Source organism: Erinaceus europaeus, chromosome 1 (assembly GCF_950295315.1).
Source record: "Erinaceus europaeus chromosome 1, mEriEur2.1, whole genome shotgun sequence".
In the NCBI taxonomy this organism is placed as follows: domain Eukaryota; kingdom Metazoa; phylum Chordata; class Mammalia; order Eulipotyphla; family Erinaceidae; genus Erinaceus; species Erinaceus europaeus.
In genome coordinates, this window is record NC_080162.1 from 96,597,904 (window position 1) to 96,617,355 (window position 19,452).

At 41.2% G+C, this 19,452-nt stretch overlaps 1 protein-coding gene across 2 annotated transcripts in view; it reads right to left on the minus strand.

The window, feature by feature from the left end:
* Positions 1-15,493: 15,493 nt before the first annotated feature.
* Positions 15,494-19,452, minus strand: part of VSTM4 (V-set and transmembrane domain containing 4) — a 106,454-nt gene continuing 102,495 nt past the window's right edge. For both annotated transcript variants that reach the window (XM_060191366.1, XM_007526480.3), the window contains one exon: positions 15,494-17,909. In XM_060191366.1, coding sequence (XP_060047349.1) covers positions 17,784-17,909 — 126 coding nt within the window. In that variant the 3' untranslated portion in view covers positions 15,494-17,783. The remainder of the gene's footprint in view (positions 17,910-19,452) is intronic.

Here is a 19,452-nt window from a genome sequence, read left to right on the forward strand (position 1 = left end):
TAGGCACCATAAGGCATATGGAGGTGGGGACACTCTTCTACTTGCTGTCTACCTCCTCTTGGTCCTCTCTGATAACCAGTGACAAGGTCAAGACCCATTGCATGGGAAGTTCTGACATTCTGTCATGGAAGTGATTCCATGTGGGCACTTACGGACCAAGTTGAGACCAGAACCTGGTAGACTAGATATGCTTCCTCTCAAGCACATCACCAAGTGTGGCTGGGGAGAAATTCCAGCTGCTAGACTCTGGATGGAATGCAGCATCAGGTTTTGTGTGACAAATAACACAGATGGTGAGCTTCACCATTTCCTGTACAACACATAATTAGGTTAGGTAAGAAACTAGCTGTGTCGAAGTGCTATAAATGTCTATATTAAGCTATTTTGAAAGTGCCGAGCACTTTGACATTTGAGAGTTCAGAGTAATTGAGGTATTGAAATAAAATTGCTTCTGTTATTTAAAAGGTCATTATCGTCTTCAACTAGATATATGAGGACTATTTTCCACTCTAGTGAGCCGTTCTCCCTGGCACAATTAGTATCGCTTGAGTAGAGGCTTGCTGGGGGACTCCCACCCGCAGCCCCTGCTTGGCACCCACGGCAGACATTCAGACACAGGCACATGGAGGAAAACTTCCATCACCCATACCAGGCTGGGAAGCACTGTCTTCACTGACTCAGCACTGACTGTGTACTGGGACTCTGCACACAAGTTGCCGGTGAAATTTGGTTGCATCCTACACGAACTTTTCAAGGATGCCATTATTTTCAGAATATGATGACAGAAGCCCTGAGGTGATGAGAGGAGACTAGCACTGACCACTGTATACTAAGCTTTTGCAAATTCTCTACTTTTCAAACCCATTCAAGAAGAAACAGTTCCATTGCACAGGTGGAAAATTTAAGAGCTGAAGAGATCAAGAAGGAAGAAATAGAAAGAATGCATTTGGAAAAGGATTATATAGGCTCAAGAACTTAAGAACAACAGTCAGGACTACACCTCACTATACTTTTCCCTCATGCAGCATGAACAGCTGTGACCATTTCTACCAATCCTGAACCTCTTCATTGTTTCAGTCGTGACTTTAGGGTGCTTCTTGAAGAACTGTCACAAGAGTGGTCTCAGTCGGGCTGCTTGGGTGATTTGAACCCATAATTTCCTGGAATGGGGACTATGCTGGATGAAGATGTCTTATAAGGCAATTAGACCCAGCTCACTAGAGGGATGACAGTGTGCCCTCCCCCCTCCACACACACGCCACACACATACAAGGTCTCTGAACCTGAATATTTTCATTCACAACATAGTATTCTTTTTTTTTTCTTCCCCTCCAGGGTTTTTGCTGGGCTTGGTGCCTGCACCATGAATCCACCGCTCCTGGAGGCCATTTCCCCCCCCCCTTTTGTTGCCCTTGTTGTTGTAGCCTTGTTGTGGTTATTATTATTGCCATTGTTGATGTTGTTCGTTGTTGGATATGACAGAGAGAAATGGAGAGAGGAGGGGAAGACAGAGAGGGGGAGAGAAAGATAGACACCTGCAGACCTGCTTCACCGCCTGTGAAGTGACTCCCCTGCAGGTGGGGAGCCGGGGGCTCAAACTTTACGCCGGTCCCTGTGCTTTGTGCCACATGCGCTTAACCTACTGCGCCACCGCCCGACCCCCCACAACATAGTATTCTTACAAGAATTCAAAACAGGTAGAAGTCTCACACTGGGTCCTAAAACATTACTACTGGAATGTTCTGCCACAAAAGCCAAACATTGAAGCTTTTCTTCAGTTTTCCTTCAAGACACTTTAATCTCCTCCAACTTGTTGAATTTGACAAATATTTCTTTAACTTCAAATTTGATGTCTAATTTAATATCTAATTCAGCACTTACACTATATAAATATATATTATATGTAAATATATATTAAATATATATATTTAACCAGAGTACTGCCATAGCTCTGGCTTTTGGTGGTGCAAGGGACTGATCCTGGGACTTTGGAGACTCTGTTTGTACAACCATTATGTTATCTAACTTCCATCATTACATTATATTCTCTCTCTTCCTCTCTCTCTCTCTCTCACATTATATTTTTTAGCAACCCAGGACATGGGAGAAGAAAATTTCATATTACACATCTGACAAGCAACTGATATCAAACATCTGTTAAAAAAAACTGGTACAATTCAACAAAAGAAAATAACCCAATAAAAAGTGGGCCAATGGAATAAGTAGTTTTCAAGAGAAGGGATAAACATAGCCCACAGATATATGAAGAAATGCTTCACTTCACTTATCATTAGAGAAATGCAGAGGGACCCAGGAGGTGATGCACCAGGTTAAGTGCACATAGTATGAAGCACAAGGATCTGCACAAGGATCCTGGTTTGAGCCCCTGGCTCCCCACCTGCGGGGGAGGGTCATTTCATAAGCAGGTTTTCATGTGTCTACCTTTGTCTTTCCCTCTCTACTCCCCTCCCCTCTCAACTTCCCTCTGTCCTATCCAGTAAAATGGGGGGGAAAATGGCTGCCAGGAGCATCGGACTCATAGTGCTGACACCAAACCCCATAACACTGGTGGTCAAAAACAAAAAGAAAAAGAAAGAAATGCAAATTAAAATTACACTGTGATCCCATCTCACACATTATGAATGACTTATATCCACAAACCAGGAAATGACAGGTGTTCAAGAGGCTGTGGAGAAAAAGGAAATCTGCTATACTGCTGGTAGGAATGCAAAGTGGTACAGCCCCTTTGGAAGACTGCAAGGAAATTCTTTAAGCAAATAAAAATGGAATTTCTTTATGATCCAGCGATACCACTCTTAGGTATTTACCCCAAGAACATTCAAACACTAATTCAAAAGGACACATGCACCCCTATGTCCATAGCTGCATTATCCACAATAGCCAAAGAGTGGAAGCAGCTTAAATGCTCATCACTAGATGACTAGCTAAAGAAGTTATGGGATATATATTCCATGGAATATTACTCTGCAATAAAAAGACAATATTGTATCCTTTGGGGTAAAATGGATGGAACTATGCTTATTGACTATGCTTATTGAAATCGTAGAGATGAGAAACAACTATTGAATGGTTTTAGCCATGTGTGAAATCTAGAGATCTGATATACATGAACTTGAATACAAAATAAAATAAAAAAACAGTTCACATTTCCCCTTTAACTGCACTGTAAACTATTAATTCCCTGAACGAAAAGATAAAAGTAAACAAATAACTAAAATAGGAAACAATTATTTTGAAAAATAAAAGCAGAAGCAAGCAGTTTCTAAGACTTTGTGAGAACTGTGGTGGTTCTCTTTGGGAGATGAGAGTGTGGAGACAAAGAACTTTGGTGATATGTGTGATGTGGAACAATAACCTGCAGTCTTCTAATCCACTATCAGTAACAAATGAAAAAGGAAAATATATTTACATTACCATTAATGTACTACATCACAATTTCTAAATGCCCCTTGGGGGGAACCTTGGTTTCCAAAGACAACTTCATTCCACTTGTAGAGAACCCACCACTGCTCTAGGGTGGAAAACAATGAGAAAGAGTTAATTAACATGTATTGTGGGCTATTTCTGTGTGAGGTGCTGTGCTAGACAATAATAAAAATCTTCTTTCAAACATTGATCTTGTGTCCCATGAGATGTACTGGCTACAGTGTTAGACTTATAAACATGACATTTCAAGTTCAATCTTTAGCATCATGTGTCCCAGAGTGATTCTCTGGCTCTCTCTCTCTTTCTCTTCCTCTCTCCAGTGTTAATAACAACAATAAAAAAAAAATTAGAAACACTTATCTTTTGAAAGTAAAGTATCATGCTTATTTGTAGGCCACAACAATAGCAGCATTGCTTATAATGATCAAAGAGTTGTTTCCACAACTGAAATGTCCTTCAACAGAAAACCAGGTAGGTAAAATGCACATAAAATAGCATCTTACTCAGTCTTTAAGAGGAAGAGTAAAAGGGAGAGAATTTTTAATACTGTAACATAAATTCAGTCCCGTGAAATAAATCAACCCCATGAAAACAACAAGTACTTCATGATTCCATTTACATATAGTAGAGATATGTGGTCAAATGGAAACAGGAAGTAGAAGGGTAGGTGTTAGAGGAAGGAGGTTGGAAGTTGGTGTTTAATGATTACAGGTTTCAGTGAAAGTAGGAAAAAGTTCTAGAGTTAGATGGTTGATAGCACTATGGACACTGAACTGATATTTAGTTTACCACTATAAAACAAATTAAAAAATGATGAATAAATATATAGTGGTGATCTTCTTCTTCTAGCGTTTGCCCTTCTTCCGTAGCCAGTCAACAGCATCAGGTTGAGCCTGATGTAAAGTTTCAAGACCTCCTTTGAATCTGGAGAGGTGGCAGTTGTTGACTATGTGGGTCATAGTCTGTCTGTAGCCGCAGGGGCAGTTCGGGTCATCTCTGGCTCCCCGGCGGTGGAACATAGCGGCGCACGGGCCATGGCCTTTTCGATAGCGATTGAGGAGGGCCCAATCATAACGTGCTAGGTCAAAGCCGGGTTGACGTTTGCAGGGGTCTGTGATGAGGTGTTTGTTCTTTATCTCAGCTGACTGCCAACTCTGTTTCCAAGAGACTGGAACAGAGAAGTTCAGTGTAGGCATAGGGGACCAGATTGGGTGACGAGACGTCAAGCGTTGAACAGGGTGGGCGAAGATATCCGCGTATATTGGCAGGTCCGGTTGAGCGTAGACGTGGGAAATGAACTTAGATGATGCTGCATCCCGACGAATATCTGGCGGGGCGATGTTGCTAAGAACTGGCAGCCATGGAACCGGGGTGGAACGGATGGTTCCAGAAATTATCCTCATGGAGGAATATAATTTGGAATCGACCAAGTGGACATGGGGGCTACGGAACCATACTGGGGCACAGTATTCTGCAGTGGAATAGCATAATGCCAGAGATGATGATCGTAGTGTGGAAGTGCTCGCGCCCCATGAAGAGCTGGCCAGTCTTGCAATGATGTTATTCCTCACACCCACCTTTGCTGCAGTTTTTATGAGATGTTTGTGAAATGACAGAGTGCGATCGAGAGTAACGCCAAGATAGACTGGCTGGGCTTCATGCCGGATTCCCATATTGCCAAGCTGCACATTAAGCTCACGCGAGGCCGAGGCATGGTGTAGATGGAAAACAGATGATACCGTTTTTGCAGTGCTAGGGATTAGTCGCCATTTTTTACAGTAATCAGATATTAGAGACATGTCTTTCGTGAGTGTTTCCTCGAGGATGTCGAACTTGGATGCCTGAGTTGCACAGCAGATGTCATCTGTGTGGTGGTGATGATGGATACTGAAGGTGAGTAGGCAGCGCAAATGACATTGTCCTTGGTATGATCTGTGGTTAGAAAAACTATTTCTCTCTGTTGAAAGACCTCAGTTGTGGACTGTAGAATCATACAGAGTGAACTGATTCTGGCTGAGCATTACAAGCAGCCGGGGAAGATGGTGACATGGCATCACTAGATATGAAAAGCAACCTGATGTGGACAAGGAACATGAGACAGAAGTCAAGTCAGGGAAGAAGAGAAGCAGTGGGGGACAGTCTACTTTTGTGAAGTAGCAGAGATCTGAGTGGTTTAAACTAGCCTAGCCTTTCCATAGAGAGAATATTAAAAATTCCTGGAGGCCAGAGAGGTAGCTCAGTGGACAAGATGCCTGAATCACCATGCATATGACCCAGGGTGAAGCTCTGGCATCGTGGGAGAGGGTTGTAATATTGGGAAAAACATCACTGCTAGTTTTTCTCCCCTCATCTTGACTCCTCAATTCTGTTTCTCTATCTAGATTTTAAAAAGAAAGAAAGATAGAAAGAAAGGAAGGAAGGAAGGAAGGAAGGAAGGAAGGAAGGAAGGAAGGAAGGGTTGGGCAGTTAAGCACGCATGGGGCAAAGCGCAAGGACAAGTGTAAGGATCCCGGTTTGAGCCCTCAGCTCCCCCACCTGCAGGGGTATATGTGAAGTGAGTTTTCAGGTGTCTATCTCTCTGTCTTCCCCTCCTCTCTAGATTTCTCTCTGTCCTGTCCAACAACAACGACAGAAATAGCAATAATGATGATAGCCACAACAATGATGAACAACAAGGGGGAAAAGGAGCAGTGGATTTGTGGTGCAGGCACTGAGCCCCAGCGATGACTCTGACCCTGGAGGCAAAAAAAAAAAAAAAAAAGAGGGGAAAAAAAAAGAAATGTGGCTTGTACTGAAGAAATCACACATATACAAGGTTCTGGCTATAATAATAGTAATAATAATAAAATAACAATGATAGTATTGAATTCAGGAAAGAAGGACACTTATCAGGAAAACGTTTAGAAAATTATAAATAATTTACAAATAACTGCTCCAACTGACAGTTGGGATTTCATCAGAGAAAATAAACATCATCTTGACTTCTACCAGTTGGCCTGTAATAGTCTAGATATTAGTCTTACTATCTACTAAAAAGTTGAGGATTTTTTCCCCATGGCTCAAGGAGGGGTCTTCTGACTGCACTGGTTTCAGCTACTTCTGGGGGTAGGGGCTTGAGGTGGTAAGATCGATTCCAAGTTGACCTCTTGGTCTATCATGGTTTAGTGCTTCTCTCTGAAAACACACCATCTGCCTCTTGGCCCACAGAAGAAATTCTATGTGCTCCAAGGTGGGAGGAAACCCCAAGATTTCCACATGGCCCACCCATCCCCATTTCTCACCACAGCCAGAGGGTGCTGGCAGCCATTATGGTCACACCACTCCCCCCAGACAAACACATTATTTTAGACCAGTCTTTGATGGAAACTGGCAGAGGTTACTGTCAACAGGATAAATATAGCAGTGTCTTTTTGCTGAGTTGTGGAAGCTCTGGATAATGTGGTTTGGGGCAAAGGATTTGGATGTTTTTAGGGATGAACAAAGTCTATAGTGAAATAGAAGAACCCTTCCATGTAGGGTGTGAGTGTGTGTGTGTGTGTGTGTGTGTGTGTGTGTGTGTGTGTGTGTGTAGTTTTTAAAGTATCTTTATAGAATTTCTCTAATAGTTGTAACCTAAAGTCAAAACACAAGTGGGCTCTAGGCTCTGTAACAGGCTGCAAGGATGGTGTGGTGACAAAGCAGACAGGGAGCTTTTCCCAGTGGGGCTCACTGTCTCCTGCAGATAAGAAAGTTGTGATTTAACTGACTAGATGAAAATATAGAGGTAAAACATCTTTCTAATATTTTTGTCCATCTCCATGTCAGTTATCAAGCTCAAGAAAAACTTACCACAGTCATGGGCTACTAAGAACATACCTAAAATAGACTTCCTAGCTTCTTTTCACTTAAAAGTCCCTATTTGCATCTGCTCTACTCCTACTTTTTGGTTCCTGTTTATTAAACACTTCATACTTCTTTATGTATTACCTTTTTCAGTCACCAAATTATAGATGCTACTCTGATTTCACCCTGAACTCCCTTGGGAAGATGATGACCCCACCAAATTGTTGTGGAACCTCACCTCTCCAGAGCCCTACTCCACTAGGGAAGGATAGAAACAGATTGGGGGTATGGATTAACCTGCCAACATCCATGTCCAGTGGAGAAGCAATTATAGAGGCCAGATCTTCCATGTTCTGCATCCCATAAAATTTTTTGGTCCATAGCCCCAGAGAAGTAAATGTTTGGAGGAGATGATCAGAGGGCTCTGAACTTCAATTCCATCAGGATCTGGGGTGGGGGGGAGGGGGGCAGAAGTAGTAGGTTTGACTTAGAAAGAAAGAGAAGGCAGGACCATAGAAAAATGGGTGAATATGTATAAATATAGATAGTTATAGAAATAATAGGCAACCCATATCTGTGACCTTGGGAGAACTACTGAAGTTTCCAGGGAGGGACTGGGGACACAGAACTCTGAGAGTGGGAACAGTGTGGAATTATCTTATAATTTTGTAAATCAATATTAAATCACTAATAAAAATAATAAAAAAGAAATCTCCCAGGAGAAGCCTGGGAGGGTCAAGGAAGCAGTGTGACAATTCCACATTGACCTCTGTCAATGTAGGAAGTACCAAACCCTAGAAAAGTCACTGCATGATATTGCTTGCTGGCAGCCACAAGCTGTCTGTGGCCAGGCTGATCATCAACAGAGAAGTGCATACATTGGTAAGGGTCTCGCCGTACTCACATTATCGGGAACAAGCCATTTGTACAGTATATTTGCATAAAATCACACTCTCCAAAAAATAAAGAGAATGATTAAGAGACAAAGCTAACCTGACTGGGCCAGAAGATAGCTCACTAGGGTAGGCTGTGTTTCTTGCATGTGTGCAGTTCTGGTTCAAGCCCCAGCACCACATGGAAGTGTCATGGCACTAGGAGATTCACCAGTTCTGTGGTGTGTCTCCCTTGTTTGTTCTCTCTCTGAAGTAAAAAGAAAAAAGTCTTGCTCAACAATTTGTTTGGCTTCGTATGTTAACTCTCTTTTCAATCACCAGGTTCTAGATGCCACCAGGATGCTGGCCAGGCTTCCCTGGATTGAAGACCCCACCAATGTGTCCTGGAGCTCAGCTTCCCCAGAGACACACCTTACTAGGGAAAGAGAGAGGCAGACTGGGAGTATGGACCGACCAGTCAACGCCCATGTTCAGCGGGGAAGCAATTACAGAAGCCAGACCTTCTACCTTCTGCAATCCTCAATGACCCTGGGTCCATGCTCCCAGAGGGATAGAGAATGGGAAAGCTATCAGGGGAGGGGGTGGGTTATGGAGATTGGGTGGTGGGAATTGTGTGGAGTTGTACCCCTCCTACCCTACGGTTTTGTTAATTAATCCTTTCTTAAATAAAAAAAAAAAGAAAAAAGAAAAAAGTCAGCCTGAGAGTGATGGCATTGTACATGTGAGAGGTTTTAGTACAAGGGAAAAAAAGTTACCAGAACACTTAATTCCATTATTATTATTATTATTTAAATAATGTTTTTGAAATACAACTTTTCTTTTTTGTATATTTATTTATTTTCCCTTTTATTGCCCTTGTTGTTTTTCATTGTTGTTGTAGTTATTGTTGTCATTGTTGTTGGATAGGACAGAGAGAAATAGAGAGAGGAGGGGAAGACAGAGAGGGTGAGAGAAAGATGGACACCTGCAGACCTGCTTCACCACTTGTGAAGCGACTCCCCTGCAGGTGGGGAGCCGGGTCTCTAACCGGGATCCTTCCATGGGTCCTTGCGCTTTGCGACACGTGGGCTTAACCCACTGTGCTAACGCCCAACTCATTATTATTATTACTATTATTATTATTATTATTATTATTATTACACTTCCAATTGCTGGGGCTCAGTGCCTGTACCATGACTTCACCACTTCTGGTGTCCTTTTTTTTTCTTTCATTCAAAAAGACAGAGAGAAATTGACGAGGGAGGGTAGATAGAGGAAGAGAAATATAGACACCTGCAGACCTTCACTGCAGTGAACCAGAATTCTTTCTCTTCACACTATGTGCACTTAACCTGGTGCTCTACTGCCTGCCCCCCTCAATCCCATTCTTGTTTAAAAAATGGTCAGGGATGGAAGGGCATTTAAGAAGCCAGCCTCAAGGTCTCTGTTAGCCATAATATCCTATAAAGAGGTTATTTCCTAGGTGCCAAGTCAGTGTCTACAGGTGACTGGAAAGCCTTGCATTGGGCAGATGTAAAATCTGTCACTCACACTGAATGTCTCTTTGAAGAGCTCTCCCCTATCTTAAAGAGCATGCGGCCTTTCCTTTGGGTGCCTTTCTTCTGTCGATATGTCGTAGAGTTCCCAGAGGATCTTGCCTCTGGTTAACTCCATGGTCAATTCTGTTTACATACATTCCACCAGTGGAGACAAAATGCCACTTGTCCATTGAGAACTAGAGGAGCACGTTCTACTGTTGCCATTGTGCTACCAAGAGGCTACTATTGCTGAAAGCAGCAACTGAGTAGTAGGAACAGGGATAATCACTTCAGAGATTTTAAACTGACCATGAAATGGGCTAGAGATTGTCACAGGGCACTTGGAACCAGAGTATCATGGGACCCTGGAAATTCACTAAATATCTATGGAAGGACAGGACTGGAGAAGATGTGTGGGGGGGCGGGAGGCACGGGAGAAAGGGAAGGCTGAACATCCCCAAACCAAACTTTGGTTAAAATCCAGATTCATCCAACCATGAAGAGAAAGTGGGAAACTGTAGTTTTCCTGATGTCAGAACTTGGCCATGGGGTGGAGTTGGGGCAGGGCTGAGTTACATCGGAGCTCACAGGTTGGAAGTCAATAGTGTGGCTCCAACCAAACTCTGTCACCAACTAGCAGTGCCCTTCCCATCACCTTAGTATCCCCAGCCATAAAATGACAGTCTTTCCCATGATGCCCTTTGGGGATCCTGATTGGATCTTCCATCTCATGTGGGTCATGAACCCCATTATAACACTGAAGAGAGGGCCAGGCCCTCACACATGCAGCATGAATTCCTGCTTACAACATTCTAGGTGTCTGTGGATAGCCTCAGGAGTCTTAGGTTCCAATCATCTTCATAAATAGCACAGAATCATTTCAAACCATCCCACTAGCGAGGAAGTTGTAATAAAGGAAAGTCAGGTGCGTGCTCTTTCTGCGGCAGACACAGCCCCCACACAGACCAGCCACTAATGAGTTTTGCTCCTGTTTTCTGATGGAGGACACTTGTAATAAAGTTTAATGTGGATGAACAAGGTGCATTTAACCACAGCTGTAAACATCTCTAATTCTATTTAAAACTATAGGGTGCAGTACATTAACATTTAACAATCAGACAGTAAATTGGTGTGAAGCTAATTGAGCTGTGTTTATTAGAAAGCAGGCACGAAGTCATCTTTTACCAACGACAACAGGAGGAGTGGAAAACCACCGCCATACCCACCCCTCTCACCCACCCTGTGCTTTTCATTAAGAGTCGTTTCCAAATTGCCACCCTATGGAAACTCACTGATTGCTCTGGTTAAAATTTGCTGAGCGGAACGTATAATATTCAGTGCCAAAGTCTATCTATCTTGTGCACTTGGGAAATGGCTTTCCCTAGAAAGACAAAATAAGGGGCAGATGGTGAAGTACCTTGTAGAGTGCACAAGTTTCAATGTATAAGTAAGCATCCAGGTTCAAGTCCCCTGTCCCCACTTGCAGGGGGTAGATGTTTCATGAGCAATGAAGCAGTGCCAGGAGTATTTAACTCTCTCATTGTCTGTTTCCCCCTTCTCTACAGATTTCTCTTTGTCTCTATGCAATAAATAAAAATTTTAATTAAAGAAAAGAAAAAAAAGTGCAATCACTGTACACTCAGTTCGGAATGTGCAAAGACTCTCCCTCTGTTGTTCTTGACCACTACAGAGTTGATACTGCTGTATCCTTCCTCCTTCAAGAAACTCCTGACAGTTTTCTCCTGCTTATCTGGCTGTCTTCTCTGGTTTCCTTTAAGCTCCTTACTTGCTGATGGGAATCCCAGAAGGATATCTTCTTGCTTCCCACTCAGGTCTAGGCCACCCCACTGAGTGCCTCTGCCTGGGCACTTTGCCCACTGGCAGGGCTTCAGCTGTTACCTATATTCCAAGGATATTTCCACATGCTTATGGCCTTCAGATTCACATTTTCAACATTTATCTTCATCTATGCCATTCAAAGTGTGATCCAGAGACCAGAGACATGGGCCTTCCTTGAGGGCTTGTAAGAAGTAGAGTCCTGGGGGCTGGGCGATAGTGCACTTGGTTAATTGCAGAAGCACAAGGAAGGGTGCAAGGATCCGGGCCCTTTGTTCTCTACCCCAGAGAATAGCCTCTATCCAGTGTATGGGGAGAAGGGTATTTTAATAGCTACAACATATGGCTACTTCACTTTATAATGGGTTCCAAAGTACCACAGAGCATGTCTTCTCCAACCCCAGTTTTTTGAGTCAGCAGCACTGAAAAGATATCATGTTCAATAGAGGAGCCAACCCAAACTCTGGGGTCAGACAGAAGAAAAAAAAAGTTCCCTCCAAGTTCTTTATGGCTTATTTGAGTTTCCCCTCAAGGAACATGCAGTACTAGGTGCAGACCTATTGGTTCCCCTGCTCCAAACCTGAGGGTCCTTCCCTTAGGACAGCTTCTTTTATGAAGTCTGATAGTTCTAATGTTTCCAGAGGGCCTACTCAGAAAGCACAGAGCATAGCAGGACCTTGTGACTGTAGGTTTAGTTTCTGGACATGGTCTAAATGGATTCTTTGGATAGTGATGCTCATGTAATTCTTTTGCTTCCTGTGCTGGGAAACAACTTTGATACCGACTTTATTAGACATAATTCTTTCTTTAAAATTTTTTTATTATTATCTTTATTTATTGGATAGAGACAGTCAGAAATCAAGAGGGGGGAGACAGAGGAGAAGAGAGACAGAGAGACACCTGCAGCACTGCTTCACCACTTGTGAAGTTTTCTTCCTGCAGATGGGTACTGGGGGCTTGAACTCGGGTCCTTGTGCATTATAACATGTGTGCTCAACCAGGTGCGCCACCAGCCAGCCCCTAGACAAAATTCTTTGTATTGAAACCTGACTAGCTTGAGCAAAAACCACTGTGTAGATTGTAGGATAATGGGGTCATGGAATGAATTAAAAGATCTGAGGAGCTGGGGGGTGGCGCATCTGGCTGAGCACCTGTTACAATGTCCAAGGACCCAGGTTCAAGCCCCGAGTCCCCAGCTGCAGAGAGAAAGCTTTGTAAATGGTGAAGCAAGGCTGCATGTATCTCTGTCTCTCTTGCTCTCTACCACCCTCTCCCCTCTTGATTTCTGGCTGCCTCTATCCAATATAGTATGAAGATAAAGATAATACATTTTTTTTTAAAAAAATCTGAAATAAATAGAAGAGTCTGGGTAATTTTATGAACTATGGTCCTGTGCTTTTAGGGTATTTTCCTCATTGCTTTTCTCAGCATAGTTCTTTAAGGCTTCTCTGCTTGGCAGGAGACATTCCTGTAGACATACCTGAAATGTGGCATCCCAGCTTAGCAGCCCAAGGGAAAGGTGATTTCTTTCCTCCAGAATGGGACTCCTGTGTACCTTGGATCACTTTAGTGGTCTGGGACATGTGCCTCCTTCTTGGCCCAGTGCGGGCTGAAGTCGTATGTATCAGAGGTTGAATGATGAACAAGGGCATCAACAGTCCTTGAAAGCATGCACTGGTTTAATGTTCTTATCCCAAGTGAATCTTTGGGCTTATTGACCTGTGGAATGACCCAGACAACTACACACCAAAAAGTGTGATGTATCTCCATCTCATTTTCACCCCCGAAAGTTTCAGAAGGGGATAGATCTGGCTTTTCTTACTCACCCTAGAAACTATCAGAGTCACAGTTCTTTAATAAAGGGCTGATTCTAAGGAAACTCTAATCCTTTTTTATCCTCAACAGCTACTTTAGTTCTGGTTTTAGGGATTTGGCTTGATAAGAGTGCTTCAGTCAAGTGGGTATCTCTTTTCATTTCCTTGCTGCACAGCCTGAGTCAAAATTCACCCCCAAATTTGAATGTCTTTTTACACTTTGACTGGAAAAGACACTGCATTCTGAGCAACGGGCTATTATTTGTTTTAACCTCATTTAAATGTTCAAACAACTGTCTATCAACTACAGAATGGTTTCATTATTATGTGGGATACAGAGAACTGAACATATGAACGTGAAAAAAAAAGTCAACTTATGTCTAAGATTGTGAGAGAACTATAGTGGTTATATATGGGAGTGGGGATGACAGGAGTAGTGAAAAACAACTACACTGTAGGGGCCAGGCAGTAGCGTACTGGGTTAAATGCACATAGTGTGACGTGCAAGGACCCACACAAGGATTCTGGTTCAAGTCCCCAGCTCCCTACCTGCAGGAGGCCACTTCACAAGTGGTGATGAAGGCCTGTAGGTGTCTATTTTTCTCTCCCTCTCTCCTCTCAATTTCTCTCTGTCCTATGCAACAACAACATTAATGGAAAAAAGATGGCTACAGTGGGGAGACTGAAGATTCAGAACACTGGTGGTGGGAATGTTGTGGATTTAAACCTCTGTTGACATGTAATTTTGTAATATAAAATATAATAATAAAAAAAGATGGCCTCCAGGAGTAGTGGATTTGCAGTGCAGGCATCAAGCCCCAGCAATAACCCTGGAGGGAAAAAGGAAAAATGAAAAAAGGAAACAAAAATACCTATATTGTAAACCATTACTCAATAAAGCTCTATAGATTATTAAAAAAATTGTCCATCTTGAAAAAACAGCTTTAGCACAGATGTTCACACAGATGCCCTACAGTAAGAACAAAATAATTTCTTTTAGTAAAAACAAGTTAGAGTCCCTTTTTTTCAAACAAAACTCTCATATCACTGTCAGGAAAAAGGGACAGATCATACAAATCAAATTCCTAAAGATGTGAGAATAGAAAAGTGATGCACCTCTAACTCTCTTTTGGTCTGACATGACAAGATGCTAGCAGGCTATTCCAATGTAAATACATGTGCATCTTATTGAACTTCTCATAGTTTTGTTTTTTTCTATTGTATCCTCTTGCTGTTGTTCCTGATTTTATTCCCCCCCCCTTTTTTTGTTGTCTGAATCAACTAGGGGATGGGACTATTCTGCTTTTGTTTCCTCATCAGGAATCACTTGATTCTGAGAGCCTTGAGAAGACATTGTGAGGACCAGTCAGTCCACCCAAAATAATGGTAGAGAAAAGGAGAGTAAAGAGTCTTCCATACGTTCTTTCTCTCTCCTCCTGAGATATGTTCCTGACACTATATGGTTTTCTTTGCTTATCTTTAGAATTTCCAGTGCAAGGTTAATGGTATATTTGACAGAGAATGAAGTATTCAATAGACAGCTATGTCATGAGTTATTATCTCAAAGAGATACTATTCACTGCTTCCAGTTCTAAGAGTTTGCCTCTGAAGGTAATAGTAGGATAAGCATTGCTTCAGTGTGACCCCAAATCACCAGAATTACACTGAGAAATGTCTCTAGCAGGACCTGGTGGTCTTTTGGGTCTTTTATGCTGTCATCACATCCCTACCCATATACTTTGATGTGAATCTGTGCATAATTTTCAACAGTCTGAATTGAACTTATAGCAATGCCTTCGTAGACTAGCCATACTCTTCCTAGTATAATGTATTCATTTTCACATGTGATGATCCAGTTCCCACTGAAATTGAGAGAAATTGGGGGCTTATTCAAGTTTTGTTGAGTTTTGTGAAACCTGGGGGAGGGTGCGGGGGTCTCTTACCTACTTACCGTCTCCCCACCACCCTCTCTTCACCTGCCCTATTGCCCATTTCCACTGGAACACTCTGGAATTCACTAGTCTGTATGGCTTCTGTGGAAATTAGGAAATCATTCTTCTCAAAACACCCTATTCTGTTGGAACATTACCATGATTAACGATGACATAATGTCTACAATAAGTGTGAAATAAATGGACTCATCTTTCTCAGTCTCCTAAAGAGATATTCTAGAATGTTTCGCAAAAGCTGTGTTTTATTCACTACCTTTGAAATCTGACAGAGATGAAGGGAATCAAATGCAGGTGTCGGCCAGAAAGGTTATAGGGTATTTCCTCTCTGAAGGAGAGAAATGGAAAATAGATCCACATGCACACAATCCCAAGTCAAAGCTCCAAGCCTCAAGTAACCTTGGAAGGAGAAAATGGTTGGGATTTCTTTAGAATCAGCTTTGCATTGAAACTGTTAACATAAAGGAAAACTAAGAAAAATCCAGACATATCCTCTTTTTGTAAAGTCAGGCTTTTTTTTTTTTTTTTTTTTGCTTCTGGGAAATCATTACCTTGTCCTAATTTGAATTCTTTTTAACAAACCAGGAGAGACATTCAAAAGCTATCATTGGTCTCTGGGGCCTCAATTTACTATGAAGCTAAGTCCACAAATATTTACATGCTAAAACTCTGGCAAAGAGAGTCACATGTAATAAAATGATTTTACTTTGAAATAATTGACTGCCTTTAGCATAACTATTAACACAGTATTTGTGAAATGAGCTATAATGTCTAGAATTTTGTGGTATTTGTTGCTCTATTACAAGAGTTCTATACATAGTTAAATGAATTCTATACAAACATAGAGTCCGAGACAACAAGGGGATAAAAATTTCAGCAAAGTCCATGTGGCTATACACAGGGGTTAAAAACACACCCACGGTTGTGTGTAAAATATATAATTTAAATTCCATTACAAAATCAAACAGTTTTTGTAGTCTGCAGCAAACAACAATCACACAGAGCATAGTCATAATGCACAAGCATCCTTAACAAGGTTGAGACAATGATCCGCTTCCACAATGAATCTGCCTTCATTGTGATCCTGGAGCATCTTCCCCCGAGTTAATACGCCACATATTTCTGTCTGATCCCACTCAAAACCATTAGAATTCACATCGCTCAGTTGGGCATGGCACCCTGTAGCAGTCAGGTCTTCAGGACACATTTTCCAGCCTGCTGTGTATTTCCTTCCTACTCTCCTAACTTGGGGGAATAAGGTGAAAAACTTTGCTTTCAGAGGGGCAGCCATTCAGTTACAGCTGTTGAGTTCAGACTATTTTCAAGAGGCTAGCTTCGTACAGCATTTCAACTGGTGGCAACTTGATCCTTTGGAAAAAGGTAAGAACTTAGAGAAAATAAATTTCCTCATTATTATAGTTTCCCTCACGCCTGCATGCCCTTTAAAATGATATTCTAAACTGTGATCTTGAGTGACAATGAATATGGAAATGAGTACACTGTCTGCTCAGACCTCCAACTTTCCAGTCCTCTGTCACCCTACCTTAACATCACCTGGGTGAGTGCATCTAGTTAAAACAAGAGATCCTGGGGGCCAGCCAGTAGCACATGGTGCTAAGCACAAGGACCGGTGTAAGGATCCTGGTTTGAGCCCCCCATGCTCCCTACCTGCAAGGAGTCGCTTCACAAGTGGTGACGCAGATCTGTAGGTGTCTATCTTTCTCTCCCCCTCTCTGTCTTTCCCTCCTCTCTCAATCTTTCTCTGTCCTACCCAACAACAACAGCAATAACAATAACAACAAGGACAAAAAAACGGGGGAAATGGCCTTCAGGAGCAATGGATTTATAGTTCAGGCACCCAAGCCCCAGTGATAACTCTGGAGTCGAGAGAGAGAGAGAGAGAGAGAGAGAGAGAGACAGACAGAGAGGGAGGTGTTATCTTGAGTGACTACTACCAATAAGCACTTTGCTCTGTTCTGGGTACCCTATCTTTATTATCTGATTCTTTGAAAACCAGTTACTACAATCTACCATCTCACACTTTAACCTATAATGGCATTTCCTTTACCTACATATGATGAGTCTGATATCACAGATACAGGAAGAGTAGAAGATGAAAATTAAGTCTTTAACAAGATTAAAAACATATAATGCAGAGAAAGAAGAAATGTGAAGGGGGTTGGTTGGCTCAGCAAAAAAAAAAAAAAAAAGAAAAGAAAGAAAGAAAACCTTTTTGGGTGTCACCAGAATCAGAGTCCTCACCCCTCAAGACTCAGACCCAGAAAAATTCTAGACCTAGGAGATTTTTCCAAAGATTATGACTCCTACTCTTTTGTGGAACAGAACCCTATATCTCTTTGAAGACACCTTGAATGCCCTTAACAGGGGGCTTCCCATCATTCAAAAGGCACAAGTGAAAATACAAAAATAAGGACTTTGTTTCCAAGGTTTCATAAATTAGTGGGGTGGCAGGTATTAAATAGGACCACGGAAGAAAATGGAGTATTATAATTTGTTTTCCTGGAAGAGAATCTGGGCATAGACAGTGCTGGTGGGAACGTCTTTGGCAGTCTGGTGGGGTTTGATCAGCTCCAACTCAGCATAGGTCAAGTTTTCTTCTGTAATCTTTGGCTATAAGACAAAAGAACACAATTTTAGTTGGCAACAGGGAATTCTTCATCATATATTTACTTAGCAGACATGAATATTCTAAATGTTTTAGGGAAACAGACAAAAATTATAAAGCCTATATAAAAACCAAATAAAAATGAGATCTTATTACCTTATATATGACTATGCTCTGTAAAGAGATGCTATGATTTATTTTAAAGTTGATACACATGCTGATAATAATTATTAAATGATAATAAATGAACTAACTTTAATTCTCAAAAATGAAACTGATGTTACCAATAGTCTCTAGTGAAAGAAAGAAAATACAAATAAAGATAGAAACAGAACATGCTAGAATTTAATAACAAAAATATGTGCTACTACTTAGACTTAACCTGTGTAGAACTAAACTTTCAGAATATATTTAAAATATGAAATATTTTTTGCCATAATCTGAAGAATTTAATCCTCTGAGAAAACACTTAAAATTTATACTAACCATTACAAATTAAGTGGATCAAGCATTCAGATTGAAAAAAAAGAATAAGTGAAGAGAAAGCATATTCTACATTCTTAAAAAACTTTCAGATTTTACTTAGAAAATCAATAACTTGGCATCCATGATTGCCTCTAGAAAATTAACTGGATGGTTTGAAGAATTGTCTTTCTTTCTTTCTTTTTTTGTAAGGCTCTAAAATGTCAGCATAGTTGGTAGATATGTTTAAGTGACATGTTAATGAATTTAAACTCCTGATAGATAAAGAAAATCCACTTAGCAATAAGTAGCCATAAAAGACACATGGCTTTCATTGAAGCAGCTCAGTTTTCATTTTTTAAAAATATTTTCTACTTTATGTTATTGCTCTGTTTTAGTATTGGTTATTTTGTGCTTATACCTTGGCTACCTCGCCAAGATTCAGGACAAATAAACTATTTACTTTCAACTCAAATATCTTAAAAAGAATGCCATCTAACCCCCCCCCCCCACACACACACACATACTTTTTTCTGCTGAGATGAGGTGCTATTCTAGGAACAAGGAGAAAGAGAGAATATGCCCAGTCAGTACCTAATGATGAAGTTCAACTGCCAAGTGGTTTCACAAACTCTCTAGCCATTTTTAACTGTCCAACCTAAGGACATTTATAAGAATGAGAGCCTCCTGAATGCCTTTTGACGCCAGAAGTCTTTACCATGCTTCTTAGTCATCCATGTCTTATAAGGCGACAAAAATTCTGTTTACATCTTGCCTTTCTCTTTAATTACATTTCACATTATAATGATTCCATTTAGAAATGTCATGTGTCCTCAGATAAGCACACAAAACCCAGCTCATGTAAATTTTAGAACCAAGATTTATGAAATCATATTGTCCAGGTGTTTTATTACATTACCTTGAAATTGCATTGTTTTCTACTGTAGATTATCTGTTTATTCTTAAGTTATTCCATTATGTTTGGATATGAAAAATAACACTAGCTTTCTCAATACAGGTCACCAGACTGGCTTGGCTGATGTGTTGTTTTCATACATTTTTATGATGTTCCTATAGTAAACATAA